Source organism: Hyposmocoma kahamanoa, unplaced genomic scaffold (genome assembly GCF_003589595.1).
Source record: "Hyposmocoma kahamanoa isolate Upper Pololo Valley unplaced genomic scaffold, ASM358959v1 167, whole genome shotgun sequence".
Taxonomy (NCBI): domain Eukaryota; kingdom Metazoa; phylum Arthropoda; class Insecta; order Lepidoptera; family Cosmopterigidae; genus Hyposmocoma; species Hyposmocoma kahamanoa.
In genome coordinates this window covers 163,423-184,728 of record NW_020653605.1, presented here as the reverse complement: position 1 = coordinate 184,728, position 21,306 = coordinate 163,423, and the positions used below count along the sequence as shown (strand labels likewise).

At 36.3% G+C, this 21,306-nt stretch overlaps 1 protein-coding gene across 2 annotated transcripts in view; it reads left to right on the top strand.

The window, feature by feature from the left end:
- Positions 1 to 21,306, top strand: part of LOC113225569 (dymeclin) — a 28,583-nt gene that overhangs the window by 6,392 nt on the left and 885 nt on the right. Inside the window, exons 6-15 of one of the 2 annotated variants that reach the window (XR_003310030.1) lie at positions 18 to 160; positions 1,087 to 1,302; positions 3,333 to 3,415; positions 4,844 to 4,966; positions 7,244 to 7,369; positions 9,008 to 9,170; positions 11,067 to 11,224; positions 12,191 to 12,358; positions 13,626 to 13,751; positions 17,337 to 17,556. Coding sequence is in view for 1 of the 2 variants with exons in the window: in XM_026457898.1 (XP_026313683.1) it covers positions 18 to 160; positions 1,087 to 1,302; positions 3,333 to 3,415; positions 4,844 to 4,966; positions 7,244 to 7,369; positions 9,008 to 9,170; positions 11,067 to 11,224; positions 12,191 to 12,358; positions 13,626 to 13,751; positions 17,337 to 17,489 (1,459 nt within the window). In the remaining variant the exon portion in view is untranslated. Of the gene's footprint in view, positions 1 to 17; positions 161 to 1,086; positions 1,303 to 3,332; positions 3,416 to 4,843; positions 4,967 to 7,243; positions 7,370 to 9,007; positions 9,171 to 11,066; positions 11,225 to 12,190; positions 12,359 to 13,625; positions 13,752 to 17,336; positions 17,694 to 21,306 lie in introns of those variants that run through there. The other variant, XM_026457898.1, reaches the window with a different exon arrangement.

Sequence of the window (21,306 nt, the reverse complement as noted above, 5' to 3'; positions counted from 1 at the left end):
ACATTTTTAAATTACAGAACCCTCTTTCAAGGAAGGTATACAATGCACGCCCCACTTCTTGTGAAGACACTAGCAAACAATTTTTCAAGCATGATGGCTGTGCCCCCACAAATGTTTGGCACCGGTGGCGATGGGGGGAGTGTACTCATTAACTTAGCATGTAAGTATACTGTCAGCCTTCTCACTAACTGCCGTATCTGATATTGATTTTTTTGTTACTGTTTATATTTCGTTTTAATGTTTTTTATTTTGAAAGAAAAAAAAACTGTTTATTACACAAGCACAGACACGCATATAAAAAAAACATCACGCAGTGAGAGGATGTTGTAGTCAGGAGAGTTACGTTATCAATGAGACAGCGTTGATGTCTGGATTCAAAGAGATCTTTATTTCTAAAAACTACACTAGTTATACAAATTCTATTTACACGTGTACGTGTATATCTATAATATGATTTTTACGTGTAAAACAAAGGAAACGTCTCTCTCTCTGCTCTTTCAGTTTGGCTCATTGAGTATATAACCAAAATAGACATGAAATAAGGGCCATCCGTCCCTGGCAACTCATCAGGAAAATGGGCCTTACATCAATTTTGAATATCAACTCTCGTTTGCACTGAAGTCATAAATTTGAAAGCTGAAATATTACAGTTCCAACAACTGACCTGTGTGTACGTCTCCGTATATTCCAAAAATATTCTGTATATATTGTTATAAAGATAATATCTCTAATGGGGGGCTGTTCCATTCGATGATGTGGGAAAAACAGCAAAACATCTAATCACAAAACAAACGTAATCACATTTCATCGGTAATTAAACATTAAACAAGTAACTTTGCAATTTTTGTCCATTATAGCAACGCTCAAGTTAAATTGGTCGATTTGAAGTGAAACAATTGACGACACGCGTCAGTCGTTTCGAATTCGGGATGGCCAATCAGAGCGCAGTTGTCACCGTAATGATTTGGCAGAATAGTTTTTAAACAAATTAAATGACATTTCGTCCCTCTTTCTGGTTATATACTCGATGCCCTTAATATACATGCAGGCTAGAAGCTAGTACTTCATGACGTGTTTTTTTTTCAGCCGGACTCTGGAACATGCTTACCTTCTCAACTCCAGTCAGACAGACGATCTACACTGCACCCCCTGCTGATAGACACGAGCTACTGGACAGGTTGAAGAAAGAGCACCCTGTAGCTAATCAATCGTGTTTGTTACTGTTGGCGCTGGCCAATCACTGTATGCGAGAAGATAACTTGTATAGAAGCGCTTTGTTGGCCTGTGAGGACGTTTCCACAGGTAATATTGCTTTTATTTTGACTGTCTTAATCATTGACTTACAATTATATAAACGTCGGGTCCGCGCTAAAAAGTGTCCGAACTTATGTCATTCACGCTTTAGTCTTCGTTTGTTTCTTCTGACAGCGAAGCAAGCAAAATTAGACAGTACTGCGATGACATTACAATTTAAATTCAACGTTTTAGTTTTTTCATATTCCTTTACATGTCACTACGTTTAAATAGGTTGACTTGGGACATTTTTTTCGTGGTTTTTGTATTAGACCCGTCGTCCATTTATTTGTAAGTCAATGGTCTTAATTAAAAAAAAATCTATTTCCACTATGTTTTACCACCGTGATATTCATATCTTTTATGTGAAATTACTCCGAACACAAAAAGATCGAACACTCAGAAAAAAATATTTCGATCCGGCCGGATTCGAACCCACGTCTTCTACCGTGCCAGACGCTATACCAACTAAGCAACAGAACGAACTAGCGGACCTCACGAATTCTTCTATGTGCTTGCGTCTTATCTTTGTATTTGGTTTTTCAACGACTTTTTAGCCGTAGCACCATCTATGAGAAATCTGTGATATGTCGTCACCCAGTTAGATACCTTTACAGCCACCAACCCCAACTAGAGATGTCGCTATTCATTGTATTTAAACATTATATTATACAGGCAGTATATTTGAAAGTGAGACATACTTATACAATGCGTTATATTCCTGATTCTGAACCCAAAAATATAATAAACTAATGAACTTAAATTTTACAAAAAAAAAAATATTTTTTTTATCGACTACTACTTGTGAACAACGTTACTTATCGAAATCTATGCACACCACTATTATTGCTCCGATGGACGCAGCGGCGAGAACAAAGCACAGGTCGGCACTGTTTGCAGAGATAGTGAACGCGCGTCCTTGGCCTAGCGAAGACACGTAAATTATTTGTACATCCGCTCGCCCGAACACTGCGCCGGCGGCGAACGCGCCTCTCGCCTGCAAAATGGATATTTATTCTAACGTCGAATTGACTGAGATGGTGCGACTTTAGGCGATAAGTGGTGATAGTGTGAGGCGAGCTATTGAAATGTTCCCAAATTGTAGTTTACGTGGAGGAGGTGAACAGTGTCGAAGTTGTTATATGAGAGGATTATCTCAGGATTTAATTTTTATACTGTGAGACAAAATGTGTTTGTGTTGATCAATTTAAAACAAAATTTATTACGACGTGCTAGACTATGCATTGTGGAAAACGGTGGACATTTTGAACACCTGCTCCGTACCACGTAAGTGTAAATAAACTGTAAATAACTAAAAAATCAATCATTGTAAATAATTTGATTACACATTTTTAACTACGCCAAAAACCTCAATTCTTATTAAATGATAACTTAATTTTCTTTTTTAGTACGTAAAACATTTCGATGATAGTTCATAAATAAAAAATAATTAACATAAGCTAAAACGTAATAGTTTCGATAACACCTTTTTCATCATAACATAAATGAGTAGGTGAGAGAGAGAGATGTGAAATCATTGTTATTGTTGCTGCCTCACTTGGCGCTCGCTTGGTAGTATTCCCAATGCACTCGAAATCAAGCGTAAAGGGAATCGGTTTATTCCTATGTACACTCCAAAACAAATTTGTTGACTTATTTTTTGTTCTATCCCATATCCTAATTTTATTTTAGTCTATGTTAAGTTGAACATGATTTACTATGACATGCATGAATATGTCTCACTTTCAAAAATACACCCTGTATAAGTATTATAAAAATGCTTAGTCGGTATAGCGACTGCCACGGTTTGCTAGAAGACGTCGGTTCGAATCCGGCCGGATCAAAGGAGTTTTTTCTGAGTGTTCGATCTTTGTGTTAATAATTATAACAAACTAGTGGAGTAATTTCATAAAAAATAATTGAATATCAATTCATCAATTCATCCCTTACGGGGTTTATGTTGGGTCATGTAAAAACTTTGAGACCTTTTTCTGTACCACATAATGCAATATGATTATTGACTATAATTATTGTTACAGAAACAACATCAACGACTCCACAGAAAGACACCAATGGCGGTACCGGCGTTCAGGTGACACCTCCTAGAATAAATATGGCGGCTGTGAGTATTGTTTGATTTTTTGAACTCCACATAACCAAAGTTAATAACAATAACGCACATACTCAACATAGCCCCGAAACCCTGTGTAGCGCGTGCCATGGATACGTACAAAAACAACCACAAATTACACCCAAACTCACGAGAAAAATAAATCTAAGCCATACAAATGTTTCTCCTGGCCCGGGAATCGAACCTGGGACCTTTGCCTGGCAGTCCGGTATGGCAACCGTTCGGCAACCAAGGTAGTTAATAAAAGTAAGTTTTTTTTTGATACAACAAACGCACTGACGCGGGAAAATAATATATGGCGCCACCGTCTATGTGGAAAAGTAAATAAAAAAATTAGGCACTTTTTACTCCCTTGGGATAAAAGGATGCAGTTTTCTCCCGCTACGAAAGGCTACATTGACATACTTTTAAAGCTTGAGAAGTGAAAACTTCTTTATTCCTTTAAAAACTTAACATTACGAACTATACTCTAGCCAAATTCGATGTAGAATGATTTGTAACAAAACATTGCTAGGCAACCAATGATGGCACAGGAAAAGAACATTTCTTTCAATGCTCATTATTAAGGCTTGCTCTGCCCACGGCCTGCTCTCGTAATGCGAATTTAAATAGGTAAGTAGGTAATCGGTTATGTAGAAGTAATACTTACCTAGCCAATTATTATAAAGTTTGCAAAATACCTATTGATACGAATGATTTAGGAATAAACATAAGGTTTTGCATCCTATTAATATTTACTGCTAAATGGTAATGGTAGATGATACAAAATCATAAGATTTTATTTGATATTAATTTACTACATATTTATTCAGCATCTATTTCCGATTCTGAACTTGAATTACCACCAGAACTCGAATGTTTGCAATCTCTCTCTTCCAATCAAAAAGTCACTAGGGATGACACAGTTTTACAAATAATTAATTACTGGTCATTTTTATGTCTCTCTTCAATAATATTCATTATAAACATGGCTTCAAGATTTAGTATTATCCATAATCTAGTTGAATTTCGTGGGAAAATATTGAAATTGTGGTAACTGTGAAAGAGTGAGATGAAACCTTAAAAATTATATGTTTTCGTTTGTTGACATTTATTCTACATCGAATTTGGCTAGAGTTAGGCAAAATATTACAAAGTATAAAATATACACTATAAATGGTACAGCACAGTGTCGATTACCCGACAGTGCCATAGCTCGCTTGCTCGTCTCTGAGTGCGAGTGTACTCGAGGATGCTGGTGAAACTGAAGGCACCCGGTGCTGCTTTTCAACTTATGTCTCAGGGTGATGGGCGCAGGGGCAGTGGCACTGCAGCTGTCATGGACAAGCGTGTCGTTTGCCATCAGGCGCACGACTTGCTCGTCCCATCAGGATTAAACCTTAATTTGTGTAACACAAGTGATAATTTCATTCGTTCCAGCTCCACACAGCCCTGTGCGCAACAGCGGGATGCGAGCACTCAACGCTATTTCTCTACTTGATGTTGCATTCGTGCAAGGCGTACAAGAGATATGTGAGCAACGTGCCTAATATTGAAAATTTGGTAAGTGTTCATTGACAAATTAACGTTGAACCCTGACAAGATAACGTTTTAATCATTTATGTTACATTATAATATGTTATAAATAAAGAAATAAATAAAGCACACGCTCATAGCCCCGCACTAGGGAAACCCTGTGTCGCGGGTGGACACACACATAGACAACCTCAAATTACATCCAAAGTCAGGAGAGAAATAAATATAGGCCATACAAATATTTCTCCCAGGCTGGAAATCGAACCTGGGACCTCTGGGTGGCAGTCATGGTAATCATTCGGTCACAGAGGCAGTTATAGATGTGACGATGAGTGACAAATAGCTATTTTTTCTAATTTGTTACTCTCAAAGGTACTCTAATTGTTAGTGATAACAAAAAACAATTATAGTCCATAGGAAATGAAACTATTTTTCCGGATTTAAATCGCGTATGTTTCTTTTTTCAAACAAACTAACGTTTCGGGCCCTTTACAGGTCCCATGGATGGTCACAGTTGACCGTGACCGTTGACCGCGATTTAAATCTGGAAAAATAGTTTCATTTCCTATGTATAACAATCGCGAAAACCTAAGAACTCGATAAATTATAGTCCATTTCAATAGGGATGATTTCTGTGACATCTACAATTTTTACTTTGCACGCATATTATTTGTAACTAATGTACCGGCACGCTATGATGACCGTTTTGGCGTTTGTCAGCTCATCGAATTTCGTATTTATTCATAACTACGTTGAAGGACCTCATTTTTGTACGATGTTGTCAATAGTGACGTGCAGTAAAATTTATGGAATGTATAATGTTACGACACAACTCGGCATTTGTTTTTCGAAATCCGAATTTTTTTTAAATGAATTGTAATACGATCGTCACTTACGGGCTCGCTGTCCAGCACAACTTCTACCTCCGGCAAACTCGCGTCAAAGCTCAATGCAAAACAAAGCAGTTTCGAATTGGTTTGCATCGCTCATTGACCTACCAATAAATGGACGTCGGGTTCGCGGTAAAAAGTGTCCGCACCTGTAGGCCGTTAAAATCGAATACAGAGGGTCAATCGCGCAATAGTCTTCGTTTGTTCGAGTAACAGCGCGGTTGTCAATCATGCAGTACCAATAATAATGACTTGTAAAAATTACTGCAATAAAGTGTGAAAACAGGATTTTGTATCATATTTTCACTAAACAAATATATTGTGTTATCATAGTTGTCATTTAAAAGTGTTATTTTGTACAGTTTTATAGTATTTAATTTATATATAACTGAATCGTAAATATAAATTACAAAAGCACACGAAATAATGAAATAGCTACATGTCCTTTTTCTACACATTGCATGCGCAAAAGATGGAAAGGGACCCATTACGTCAGTTTCAAGAAGTTTATACAAAAAACTTCTTGGTCATTTTCAATTGTTCGAACCACAAGCGATTGATATATTTAGAACAAAGAAACTGTAGAGTTGCTTTGATCTTAATCCTTTTTTAAAATGATTTTTTTATTAAACGTTAGCAATAACTAACAAAATATTGTTGTACTCTTTTTACGCCTTGGGATTACCTCTCAGGAGTCAGAAAATACATTTGCCCGAAATAACATTAGCTCGAATTTTCATAATGTGTTTTTACGAAGATTACAAAACAAAAGCTAATTTTGTCTATGTAAAAAGCATCAAAATTACTCGAAAGCGTAACGGTTTTGTTAAAAATCGGAATTACGGATATTTGAGTTTACGTTTAGTTAGAATATCGGTACATTTCAATACACGCTTATTTTCACATTTGTAGTAATATTGGTATGTATGTATCTGCCCAGCTCTTTATTATGCCTTTAAGTGAATTTGTACAAAATTCGACATAATAATATATACAAAAAATTAATTAATATTTACGAGAAAGGCTATTCCATTACTCTTGTGTTCAAGTAATTTTCAGTCGAAGCTAAATATGATGCATTTTGTTAAGTTTCCAGTAGAAGCTGAATATGATGTTTTTGGGCCCTTAAATTGTTGTAAGCAAATTTAGGCAGTACTGCAATGACGTTACAATTTAAATTAATGTTTTAGTTTTTTATACTTCGTTACATGTCACTACGTTTGTATAGGTTAACCTCGGACATTTTTTTCGTGTTTTTTGTATTAGACCCGATGTCCATTTGTTGGTAGGTCAATGGCATCGCTGCTAAAAGTCTCCGTGTGCATACGTGTTACGATCTGTATAAATATTAACAGTCCTCTATAGTTGTTGGTCCATGGTGTGGTGTACTAAAAAGTCAATGTGTATGTTTCAGATAGTACCAATCCTCCAAGTGTTGTACAACGCTCCGGACAGCAACTCGCATCACATCTATATGTCACTAATCGTCCTTCTTATTCTCACAGAGGACGACGTGCTTATAAAGAATGTACATTTAATTGTAAGTACTTTACGATAATATTTACACCCTAGTAAGAAAGAAAGGCACAACCAGCAAAGAACAATTTCCATACAGTCCGACGAGCTAAAAAGAAATTGACTATTTGTATTTTATTTATTTTATTTATTTAAAGACTTTATTCTACTACAAAGTAAATTACAGATTTTCAGAAACAATTTAAATATTTGTGTACAAAAAAAAACTTTTGTATTTCCATAAATTTTCTAATTATGCAGTATTTTTTTTTAACTAGGGAAAGTTGATTTAAGCAGAATTTTCTTTGTGAGGTTATGTCAATAATGAACATAATGTTACTTTGTAGAACAGAGTTAAATATTATTCTAAGATAAGTATAGTTGGGTCCACGTTAAAAATAATACTTAGATTCTCTACGAATCGATGAGAAAAAAATGGTACTATTTTTTCAAAATTAACAAAAAATTTAACGTTGTTAGAATTATTTTTTAACAAAGCACAACTCAGATTTTGACATTTAATTTCAAGTCTCGTTTACATTATACATAACATGATGTCTCCAAACGTTGAGACAATTTCTTCTTGAATTTTCTTACAGTTTTTGTTACAGCTAGTACAAAAAAAAAAGAAATCTCAACCGATACGCACTTCATATTATTAGTAGCGTGTTTGCACACTTCATCCAATTCATATTCGTTCCAAAACCGAGACTATACAAATTTAGAAAACTCGGACCCAATTCCTGTGACATGTCGGATTGTCATTTCTGCCGTTCACTAACTAAAACGCGGTTAAGTGGTCAAATAACCGTTTAAGGGTCGTATTCTAGAACTCTACTCAATACTCAAGTCAGGATTTGAGTATGGTTTAAAGCCCTCGAAATCATACTCAAGTCCCTGCCATTAGGGTCGTATTTCCAGTGCTTGTGTTTCCAATGCAGTCCTGACTTGAGCATCGAGTAGAGTTCTAGAATACGACCCTTAAATAGCAAAAAATAGAGCACAAAATCCTATTTTAAAAACAGTTAAAATTAGTTAACGTGTTCGGCTTATCCGAACTTACCCCAACGATGCATAGCTGAAATATTATTAAACAATTTCATTATTCTAAAACTGGGTTATGGTTTTTTTTTAATGATATTCAAAAAGAATCGTGATGGCAAATTTTGTCATCGATTTGATATCGTACGATTTCTTTTAATTTTTATTCACAACACCCGAATCAAACGTCAAACTATCGTATTCGAAACCGAACCGAAATGACGTCACACCCCTACGTTTACTCAAACTTCAACAAGTAAAAGTTACAAACGTTATTCAGAATACAGTTATCGAACGTCCTATGGTTTACAAAGCAAGAATGTAATAAATATTAATTTAAATAAAGTGTGGATTTTGTTCAATTTTATTAATTTATTTTAATGCAAGAATAATGCATTCCTATATCTTAGAATGTTCTGAATCACTCTGAAAGCGTCCTAAGATTCGAGAACGACATCCAATCGAACGATTCGGTTAAAATATCGAAGAGTTCTGAATCGGGATCGTGATACGAATTGGACGTAGTGCACAAACGCTCTTAGGAATATTTATTAAAATGATCTTTATATTCAAAACAATTATTGGACCTCTTGTAATGTATTTTTTCCTATAAATTTTTCAGACTTTAAAAAACCTCACGTGGTACACAGAGCGTGCAATATCAGAAATATCACTCGGCGGTCTAATGGTTTTAGTCATAGTTCGGGCGTTGCAATACAATATGGTTCGAGTGAGAGACAAATACTTGCATACTAATTGTCTTGCCGCCATCGCCAATATGAGCTGTGAGTATGACATTCCACTACTAGTCATAAATAGTGTTAGAAGTGTAGTGCGAGCGTAGCAATACAATGTGGTCAGCGTCAGAGACAAATACATTTATACTAATTGCCTTGCCCGGCATAATTAATAATTTTTTTGTTTTTTTTTTGTAGTTCGTATTTTTCTTTTAATTATTTTATTTTATATTATTATTCTTTACATTAATGACGATCATGGTATACCTTGACATTATATTTCGAATTGTAATATTATGAAATTGACAATATGAAATAAATGATTCTATTCTATTCTACTACTGGTGTTACAAATGTAGTTCGAGTGGTACAATACAACAATACGTTTCCGTCATCGGTACTACGTGCGTACCACGGCTATGCTTAAAGATTCTCAATGGTGTTAAAAATATAATTAAAGTGTTACAATACAACATGGTTCGAGTGAGAGACAAATATTTGCATACTTATTAATTGTCTTGCCGCCATCGGCAATATGAGCTGTGACTATGACTGCTAGTCATAAATAGTGTTAGAAGTGTAGTTCGAGCGTTGTGGTTAGCGTCAGAGTTGTCTCTAACGCTACATATACATTTATACTAATTCTCTAGCCGGCATCGCTAATTTGAGCTGTCAGTATGACATTCTACTACTGGTGTTGGAAATGTAGTTCGTGCGGTGCAATACAACAATACGTTTCCGTCGTCGCTACTATGAACTGAATGGCGTACCGCCCCTGGTCATACAGCTGTCCTTAAAGATTCTCAATGGTGTTAAAAATATAAACAATACAACTTGGTTCGAGTGAGAGAAAAATTTGCATACAAATTGTCTTGCCGCCATCACTAATATGAGCTGTGAGTGCATTGACTTACAAATAAATGGACGACGGGTCTAATACAAAAACCACGAAAAAAATGTCCCAAGTCAACCTATTCGAAATTTAAATTGTAATGTCATCGCAGTATCGCGCTGTCAGTCGAACAAATGAAGACTAAAGCGGAGTGTGGCGCTCTGTATACGATTTTAGCGCCTTACAAGTGCGGACACTTTTTAGCGCGGACCCGACGTCCATATAATTGTAAGTCAATGTGTGAGTGTGACATTTCACTACTGGTCTTGAATGGTGTTACAGTGTAGGTCGAGCGTAATAATACAACGTGGTTAGCGTCTGGGACAAATACATTTATAGTCTGCCTTTTTTGAAGACGGAGTAAAATGGCATTTGTAGGATTGCCAACTTTCACAAAAATTTAAATAGTTATGTAGTCGTTGTCGATAGTTTTATCGATAGATTGTGAAAGAAGATAAAATTTTGCCAAAAATGACTGAATTAGTAATCATTAGAACGTCGTAACATGTGAATTGCGTTATTGTCTTCTTTATTCTTATTTTAACAGTTGGCCTACTAGTATCGAAATCAATTTTTTTCATGTACATTTTATCAAGAATAGCCGGATTTGATTATCTATATTGAATTAAAATGAAAAACTTTAAAATATGTATCCTCTTTGTATTTTTCATAAACATAGTTCTAAATACAGTGTATGTATGTATGTATGAATTTGCGAAAATTGACAATTCAAATGAACTTGTGCTCAGTAATTGGATGAATAAATGAAACAAGTTCGGCTATTTATTCCATAAGCGTGACCAATATTCAGTCGATAGTCGATAGAATATTTATCGACTGCAATCACTAGCTGCTCGGAAGCGGGCAACACTTTTGCGCATTGAACTGTCATTTTACTCTGTCTTCAAAAAAGACAGACTTTATACTGATTGTCACGCCGCCATCGCTAATACGAGATATGAGTATGACATTATCCTCAAATACGTTACCCTAAAAAAAATTACATAATTCTAGTCGGGAGAGGAATAAATTTGTGGAATTACATTTTACAGGTGAATTTCGAAACCTTCACCCCTACGTTGCTCAAAGGTTAATATCGCTGTTCGAAACGTTAAATAAGCGACGCGCGCGCCTCTGCCTCGAAATCGAAGGTGGCGACATCAGTGGTCTCGAATTACCCCATCACGCGCAGGACAAAACGGAGGAAATTGTGAGTATGATATTGTTTCCTACTATTTTATGTGGTGGAGCGAAATGAACGTGTAATACCGATAAGTAAATGACTGAATTTTTGCGGTATATTTTTTTATATATAATTGTATATATTTATTCATTTTGGTAACTCAGTCACTAAAAAAACTGTTACTACCCAATTTATATTTAAATAAATAATTATTATAACCAGAAATAGAGACGAAATGTCATTTAATTTGTTTGAAAACTATTCTGCCATATCATTACTGTGACAACTGCGCTCCGATTGGCTAGCCCGAGTTCGAAACAATTGACGGGGTGTCGTCGATTGTTTCACTTCAAATCGACCAGTTAACTTGAGCTTTGCTATAATGGACGAAAATTACATATTTAATTACCTTTATATATTTACATTGTAATAAATGTTTTGCTGTTATTGTTAGAAATATTGTCTTTATTACAATAAATACAGACTATTTTTGGAATATACACATGACGTACACACAGGTCAGTGGTTGACGCTGTACTATTTCAGCATTCTAATTTGTGATTTCAACCCAAACGAGAGTTGATATTTAAAAGTGATATCAGTACCATTTGACTGATCAGGCCTTCATTTTGATTCGAGACACGATTTCATCTCTATTTCTGGTTAAATACTCGATGGGTTTAAATTACAAATGTACTAACTGCCCTTGCAAGTGGCTTCCTATATGGTCTGGAATAAGTATATAGTAGAAGGTCGAAGAACAAGGAGAATGACTCACCTTTTCTTTCGTTACGGTGGCAGCAATTCCGCCTGGATACGGACGCCACAGGAGGAACAATCCTCAGGTTCACTACTGAGCACTCAGTGTGGCCAGAGCATGTCTCACATGCTTGGCGACAGAAATAGGTATGATGGCAGCGGGCAAATTTTCTTGCAAAGACCCCTGCTGCCAGTTAACATTGACATCTCTAAAATAATAAAATTTGTTTACAGATGGACCACATATCAGTACTGGATGAAGTCCTGCGCATGCTCTTAGAAATAATAAATTCGTGTCTCACGCACCAGTTGGTGAACAACTTGAACCTGGTTTACGCGTTGCTACACAAAAGGCATATATTTCAACAACAACAGCATCCCATTACGCAAAACATTGAAATGGTAAGTTTTTTTAATAATACTAATTGACGGGACGATCAAGTCGTGCGCCTGGTTGTAAGCGACACACCTGTCGATAACAGTTGCAGTGTCACTCACAGCTTTAAATCACAAAGAACTGACGGGCAGTGTCACAACGCCGGTCACCCTGAGACATAAGTTGACAAGTCCCATGTGCCTGTAATTTCACCAGCACCCAAATACATGAATATCACGGTGGAATAATCTCAGTACAGAGTACTAAAAAACCGACCTCAAGGTAGATTATGCCCAGGAGGGAGGTGGAAGTCTTTAAATAGACTGCGGACCCAAGTCGGCCGAAGGAAGGAGAGCATGCACAGCTGGGGTTATAGCTCTGGGAGCGCATGTATCGTGGTGTCTCTCCCCAGACTACGGCACATCTTTTGTCTTGTCCTGCGGTCCCCTACACCTGCACACGCGAGGACCTGTACAACGCCACTGATAATGCTGTCAGTCGCTGAGTACTGGTCCTCACAAATATAATGTCAGAGTCGACGCGCTAAGAAGAGGAAGACCGACCTCCAAAGTCATTCATCCCCTAGTTTGCCACCCCTGGAGGTGGAATATTTTTTCAAACTTAAATGGGACCACATCTGAGGTACCCTCTTTCTAACAAAAAAATCATCAAAACCGGTTCACAAAGACTTATCGCTTAACATACTTACAAAAAAAACGTAAAGTCGAATTCAGAACCTCCTCCTTTTTTTGAAGTCGGTTGAAAACATAACGTCTTCGTCAGCTTGTGATAGCTGTAAGGGTACCGGCTGAGTGAGAAGGTTCATAAATCTCTCTGTCGCTTACGGCGTTGAAAGTCGAAAAGACCCAATACAAAGATCTTTAACTTAACCTTAATTGTAACTTTTTCTTTAACTTTCACTTTTTATTTTATTAGCAGTAGAACTCCTTGTGAAAGAGTTTGTCCAGGGAAGTACTGCTACCTTACTTATTTCTGCCGGTAAGCAGTAATGTCACCATTACTGTATTACGTTTGTGAGGAGTAAGGGTGCTGGAGAAATTACAGGCACATGGGACTTGTCAACTTGTGTCTCAGTGACAGTGCCCCTAAGATCTTTGCGATTTTAAGCTCTGAGTGGCACTGCAACTGTTATGAACAGGCGTGTCGCTTACCATCAGGCGCAGGACTTATTCGTCCCGTCACTTGATACCATATAAAAAAATTTTATTTACCGCTCTTAATATACAATGTATTTTGTCTTTTTGTAAAGCGTAAAAAAAATTTGTTAACCAGGTAATTGGATATTTCTCAACACGCTTACAACGGGTCCAAGAAGGCGCTGGCGGCGATCTCGGCGTCACTGAAGTCCTGGCTTGTATCAAGAAGGGCGGGGAACAATGGTCGAGTGACAGATTGAAGGTAATACAATAACTAGGTTGATATTGACCCTGACCCTGAACTTATGCACTAATATCAAAAATATTTTGAATTTTTATTGAATTGATATTCAATTATTTTTTTGTGAAATTGCTCCAATAGTTTGTTATAATTATTAATACAAAGATCGAACACTCAGAAAAAATTCCTTCAATCCGGCCGGATTCGAACCGACGTCTTCTAGCATACCGTGCCAGACGCTATACCACGACACGGACACGACAAGCACATAGAAAAAATCGTGAGCTCCGCTGGTTCGTTCCGTGGTTTGGTTGGTATAGCGTCTGGCACGGTATGCTAAAAGACGTCGGTTCGAATCCGGCCGGATTGAAGGAATTTTTTCTAAGTGATCGATTCGATCTTTGTATTAATAATTATATCAAAAATATTTTTAAAAAAAAGTTTTCCAGTTAATGACATAAACCTAAATACACACTATAAGGTCAAAATCCCGTCTTATATTAAGAGTGCGCTGATCAATAGCCTGGAAGTAGTTTAAATTATGTAAATGGCCGTGGACATCAATTAATTCCTCTTTAATATGAAATATACATAGGCAGTTTTTGTCCTTGTAATATTATTCAAACATTGATCACATAACCTAAAATTATTTTCTGAGCTTTGACAAAAATATGCGTGTCAATCATTGACTTACAAATATATGGACGTCGGGTCCGCGCTAAAAAGTGTCCGCACTTGTAAGGCGCTAAAATCGTATACAGAGCGCCAAACTCCGCTTTAGTCTTCATTTGTTCTACGGACAGCGCGATACTGCGATGACATAACAATTTAAATTTCGAATAGGTTGACTTGGGACATTTTTTTCGTGGTTTTTGTATTAGACCCGTCGTCCATTTATTTGTAAGTCAATGGTGCCAATAGATGGCATCGTGTATTACAAACTAAATAATTATAAATTACCGCTAATACGGATAGATGGCGCTTATCCTAAACTGCCTCCGTGGCCGAACGGTTACCATGCCGGACTGCCACGAAGAAGTCCCAGGTTCGATTCCCGGGCCGGGAGAAATATTTGTATGGCCTACAATTATTTCTCTCATGAGTTTGGGTGTAATTTGTGGTTGTCTATGTGTGTGTCCATGGCACCCGCGACACAGGGTTTCCCTAGTGCGGGGCTATGTTGAGTGTGTGCGTTATTTATTATTTATCCTAAACAAAATAAAATATCCATAAAAATCTGTGCAATAGGCGCCATCTGGTTTATTTGTGTGTTATCACTAGAAATTACATTAGCTTTGATAAATTGCAGCTTGTCAATGTAAAACAAATTAGTTACAAAAATAGCTATTTGGTACTCGTCGCGCCACCTGGTGTACCAAGAGGTACTAAATACCCGACTACGCTGTCTAGTATCGTGATTAGCAGTCTTCTTGTGTTTTGGTCCATGATTTAACTTACTTTTTACATTAGATAATAAAGAAGCCATAGTAGCCTAATGGTTTGACCTACTGCCTCTCAAGCAGAGGGTCGTGGGTTCGAATTCGGGCACGCACCTCTGAGTTTCTCGGTATTTATGTGCGAAATTTAATTTGAAATTTAGCTTGAGATTTTCGGTGAAGGAAAACATCGTGATGAAACCTGCACGTTGAAGAAGGTTCACAACCCTCGAGAAACATCCCCGACCCGCATTGGGCCAACGCGACGGACTACGGCCTAAACCCTCGTCTGAAAGGAGACCCGTGCCCAGTAGAGGAACGTATAAAAAGGGTTGATGATGATGAATAAAGAATTCTATTCAGCCATAAGCTATTGCTATTGACTACTTAATTGGTTTTGAATTAATGAAATATTCTTATGCACATTGAAAAAATAACAATGCGACTGTGAACTGGCAACTGGTACTATCTCAATTTTAACAACTTCACAGTATGACAACATGCAACAGTAATATATAAGTATCACAGGCCCTGTAGCGTACCACCGCGATAAGACCGTTATATCCATATTTAGCTGTCAAATTTGAGTGATAAAACCGTCATTTTCAAATTTTATCACAACATCTAACATGGCGCACCGTGACGTTACATTTTTGTCGCAGCCCGCGCGCCGCGAAAGAATATCGCAACGCCAAACATAGCCGCGAGGTCACAGCTGATTTTAAAACGTTTTGACAGTTCTGTACAGTAAATTTATCAACGTAAAAATTAAGCGCGACAAACGAGATAAAAACAAACAAAGTGTTCTATATAAAATATTGTAATAAGGTGAGAAAATTTTTAATACAGTTCAATACATGAGAGGAATTACAAATACGTAAATAATAACTAATATAGTGTATTTATGTGTACCGGTATCTTACCGGTTCAGTATTCGTAACAAAAATAAATATGGCAACATAGTTTATTCAACTGAAATAAAATGTCACGGAGAGGTTTATCACATATTGAATGCGATATACTGCTGCGGCCACAGAATATGCTAATGTAATAAATACAACAAGCGGCCTCATCGATAAATAATTAAGTAGCAGTAGAGCTCCTTGTGCAAGAGTTCGTCCAGGAAAGTACTGCCATCTTACCTGTTTCTGCAGCTTAGCAGCAACGTGACCATTGTCGCCACTTTGTTATTTATTGGATTTAGACTAGACTGTAATACCTATGTACCTGGTTCAAATATTCTCAATGTAAATGTTGAGGGACGACAAAAGATACTTAATTTATAGGTATACATATAAGCGGGTAGAAAGACACTGAACCATGATTAAAACGTTAATGGTTCACTACATTGCGTTATGACGAGGAACCGTAGAGGTGTACCTCGTATGTTGCGTACAAACCCCCAGCACATCTCGCCTATGTACTGGGGCGGGACACCTGAGAGGTGCCCCGAGTGGACCTCCAGCCTCCCCTTTAGTCCAACCTCTGCCCAACAGGTTTCAAGCTTCGATAGCTATTAATCGCGGTGCAAGTGTACATGCCAGCTAATACCGACCCGATTGATGCCAACGATAGGCACCCACAGTCATAAGCGTCAATGAGGCTAGTCTACTGCGGGTCGAGTCAGCACGTGGCGAATTGATAATCATAGAACATGTTTCGTAACAATATTAAATTCGACAATTAACTTAGTTGTGTGTCTTTCCACCGTGTCTATGCATGTCGTAAAGTTAAACAGTACATAGAGGAACTTACCAGTTGTTTGTCTCTTAGGGTACATTCACTTACACAGCCCTATCTTCAGTTTTAACCAAACTGAAGTCCACTCGGTTCCCGCCATTGCCGTTGACGTTACTGCCGTCTCGATAGTGTCAAAATAAAAAGTTAGCAAAGGCAAAGCAGTGTTACCACAATACAAAAATTGGGTGAAGTTCGTTTACTCACCAAATGATTGATTATCGCGTGATTCGCGACAACCATTGCTTCTTGACATTATTTTCAGTTTTGAAAGGTAAAGTTGCTGGTGAAATTATAGACACTTCAACAAGTTGAAAAGTCACACATGCCTGTAATAATGTAATCAAACGTTCTTCTTCAATCAGTCAAGGAATTATATCCTAGTCTCAGTTCATAGAAACCCAACTATACGAACGTATTTTTTCTTTTACAGAAATTCCCTGATCTGAAATTCCGTTACGTGGAAGAAGAACGTCCCGAAGAATTCTTCACTCCCTACGTTTGGGGCCTCATTAGCAGTTGCGGCGGAGTGCACTGGGCCAGCGAATGCAGCGCGAGAGCAGTCACCGACTTGCTGACTTGCTGATCCATATATCTTCGAGATATTTGTGATTTTATATGTTTCTTCTGGGATTGGAGATGAATGATTTTTGGTATAACGACGCTGTCTGTTGACGGAAAAGTACTTTAACGACATCGTCTTATGGTAGTAACCTACTACCGTCAGTGTCGCCTTCTATTATGCACTTATATAACAAACTACCACGAAAGACCAGTTTTTACTCCCGATTACTATTAATTTCTTAAATAGATATTAGATTATAATTACTAATACGAATATCGAACACTAACAAAAAATCAAACGATCCGGCTGGATTAGAACCAACGTCTTCCAGCAAACCGTGCCAGACGCTATCCCGACTGAGTGAAGAAATAGATTTCTCGCAAATGGCGCAGCGACAAAAAAGCCGTTAAAAACCAAGAAGCACATAAAAAAATTCGTAAGGTCGCTATAGTCGTCACCAAATAAGAGGCCAAATTTGACAGCTAACGAAGGCGATAATATGTAACTTTGAATGCGATCAACGAAACAATAAACAAACAACTATTAGCATAATTGAGTTTAAAAAACATACCTAAATTTTATTGAAACATTATATAATATGACAAAACATATTTGAAGTACTGTTTTCGCACGAATTCCAAAATAAATACCCCGAAACGTCCTGAAAACAGTTGCGTCTTTAAGCTATTTTTTTTAAATAATAGTGTTGTCAGCAACTAACCGCGGAATTTCACCGAGTCACTTCGATGAATGAATATTTAAAAAAAAATTAGAATAAATTATTGTTTGTTGTTGACATTGAGAACTTCTAACTTATTGCCAGCCGAATAATTGAAAATCTATTAAATCCGTGGTTTCTTGGTGATTTAATATTTTTATGTAGCTGTTTTATCGATGAACATACTTATTTACACTAAATTCTCGTAATAAACCATTTATGAATATTATAAAGTCAAAATTAAAAGAATTGGATACAATTTATCGGAATGTGGGGCAATTTTACGAAAATAACAGGAATTGCTACAGAATTGCAAGGAATTCTGTAATTAAATTGCTTTTAACAGAATTGGGCCCTTTAAGCGCCGTGAACAACAATGAACCGAAAAATAATCTTAACAATCACAAACTCTTAAAATTTTGGATCGATTTCTGTGATTACCGATATGATTAGTCCACATCCCTATTCGTTTCGCGATGACAAGTGTCAAATTTGGCCTCTTATTTGGGAGACGACTATAGTTCGTTCCGTGCTTAGTTGGCATAGCGTCTGGTACGGTTCGCTGGAAGACGTTGATTCCAATCCAGCCGGATTGAAAGATTTTTTTCTAAGTGTTCGATCTTTGTATTAGTAATTATAATTAACTAGTGGAGTAATTTCACAAAACTAATTGACTATTATGGTGGTGAAACATCGTGACATTCAATAAAAATTAAAAATTAGATATTAGATTGTTATTATGGATTTTATAACGATCGAACAAGGAAAGAAAAATTATTCGAACCAGCGTCTTTTGTTACACCTCGACCGCCTCTCTTACCTACAAAGCTACAGACCGTATCAGAGGATCTTATCTTACTTAATATTCCTCTGTGTGCTCGTTGCAAGTCTTTCGAAAAAAGTTATTCTGTTAGTGGTAATAAAATAAATGGAAAATTTAACCAGGCGGTCAGTTTTTTTTAAAAAAAAGCTCTCAAAATCTAGAAATTCTTAATTAAAGACAATTCTTTTTTGACCTACAATTTCCTGAAAATCGTTTAAGAGTTTTAATACTATGTAACGTAAAACGGAAAAGAACGGATTTTTGTGTAATTTTTTGGCTAATGTGCTAGTGGCCAATGCCATGAAAAATATATGGACAGATCAGTGTTGCTGTTTTTGGACTTATTTTAGTGTTGCTAAAAATTATTTAAAAAATGCAGGTCACAATATTGTTTTTATTATTCTGTTAAGCTTTTATATTTCAAGCTTATATCTAGCAAAAAATGTTGAGCCTGGTATAATATTTCTGGGAATTAAGTACCAAGCTCCATACTAATTCAGTACAAATCTTTCCTTTGTATTTCTTTTCACTTTGCATCAATAATAATAACAAACTAGAGGAGTATTTTCACATAAAGGTTTGTGAAGAAGACGGTGGTAGAAACATTCATACATACATAAATATTCATAGTAAATATTGAGATATTAGATTGGCCAAAAAGTCCATCCGGTATCAAAGTATAAATGAGAAACATAACAGAAAATATCAAACCAGTTCTGTGCGTTTTATTATAAACTCAAAACTTTCCCGCCTATTCTTAAAATACGCGCCAAAAAATATTTTTAAAATGACCATAGACAACGTTGTATACTTTGTGGGCATATCCGTGCTGCTACAAGTGTTGGGTCATGGAAAAATTTCCATTTTGAAATAAAATATTTTCCCATATTTTTCCACATTTGACCTTGACGCCTGTCAAAAGTTGAAGTTACTGAAAGAAAGCGATGCAGCCAACAACAAGTAGTGTGGTGGTGTGGTTGTAGGATTTTTCGCTGTTTTGAAATCATTTCAAATATCATTTTTCTATTGTTTCTTTTAAATATACAAGTTTAATTTTTTATTATTATGAAGTTTTATTTAGCGTGAATTATAAAATAAAATTGTACATCTAAAAGCAGGCGAGAGTAAAACGAAATTTAAAATGGTTGCACAACAGCGGAAAAAGGAATCGTAGGTTAAAAAAAACAATGGCTACTTCGTTTTCGTTCAGCATCTTTAACTTTTGGCAGACGTCAATTGTCAAATGTGGAAAAATTGTCAGAAAAATAGTTATTTTTCTCTGAAAATTGAAATTATTCAGCATTAACCGACTTGTCAATAAATCACTGTAAATGTTGTCTTGTCAATAAATGTATCTGTGCTAGTGGTCGCGTACTCTCACGCGATGCTATCTAACAGACTATGTGTAATTTCAAAGAAAATAGTAGATTGTACAACAAGTGCATAAAACGCGTCATTTTACCCGATATAAGTATATGTAATGGATACGTAAGTCGAGGGTAAAATGGGTTTTATGAACGAGTTTATACACTCTGCTTTTCACTTCGATTGCGAGGAAATTAAACAGCAATATTACAAATAAAAGATTATTTAATTAAAATTGAATGTAAAATTACAACAATTAGACATATTTAATGTGATGGTTTTTTTATTTTATGCACTAGAGCATAAAATCCTATTTTATGCAGCCTACACCCATCATAAATACGAACTTTGAGAGCATCAGAAATCAGAAGTGAAAAAGTTCTTTTGTTTGTTGACTTTATGGCCAACCTTACTGAGAGATGAATCTTATTATGTTTCTTTCAATTACAGAGAGAATTAGGACAAGCGCCCTCTATTGATAGTAAATAGTAAATGATTTAGTAACTTTATCGTATTTTCTGTACAATACATTGTTAAACAAATGCGGGCACTATTTTGCTAAAAACAAGACGTTTCTATTCTTATGCATTCCATTTCGAGTGTAATAAAATTACAGAAAAGGTAATAAACGCCCGTAGGCGCACTTCTGTTCATCTTTACTTACTATATTGCTGGTCCTTGTAATTACAAGTTATTTGTGATATTACACGATTATTTTCAATTTGGAAATAAGTAGTATTACGAAATAACTTTATAAGTAAATTATTTTCACATTCTGTAGACAGAACTGTAACTATTCATTAATCCAATTATTGTTTAACTACGACACAAACCTCTGCAGACGACGCATAAAAATCATAAATAATAATTGTACAATTTTCTACTCTTAGGGTCGTATTCTAGAACTCTATTCAATGCTCAAGTCAGGATTG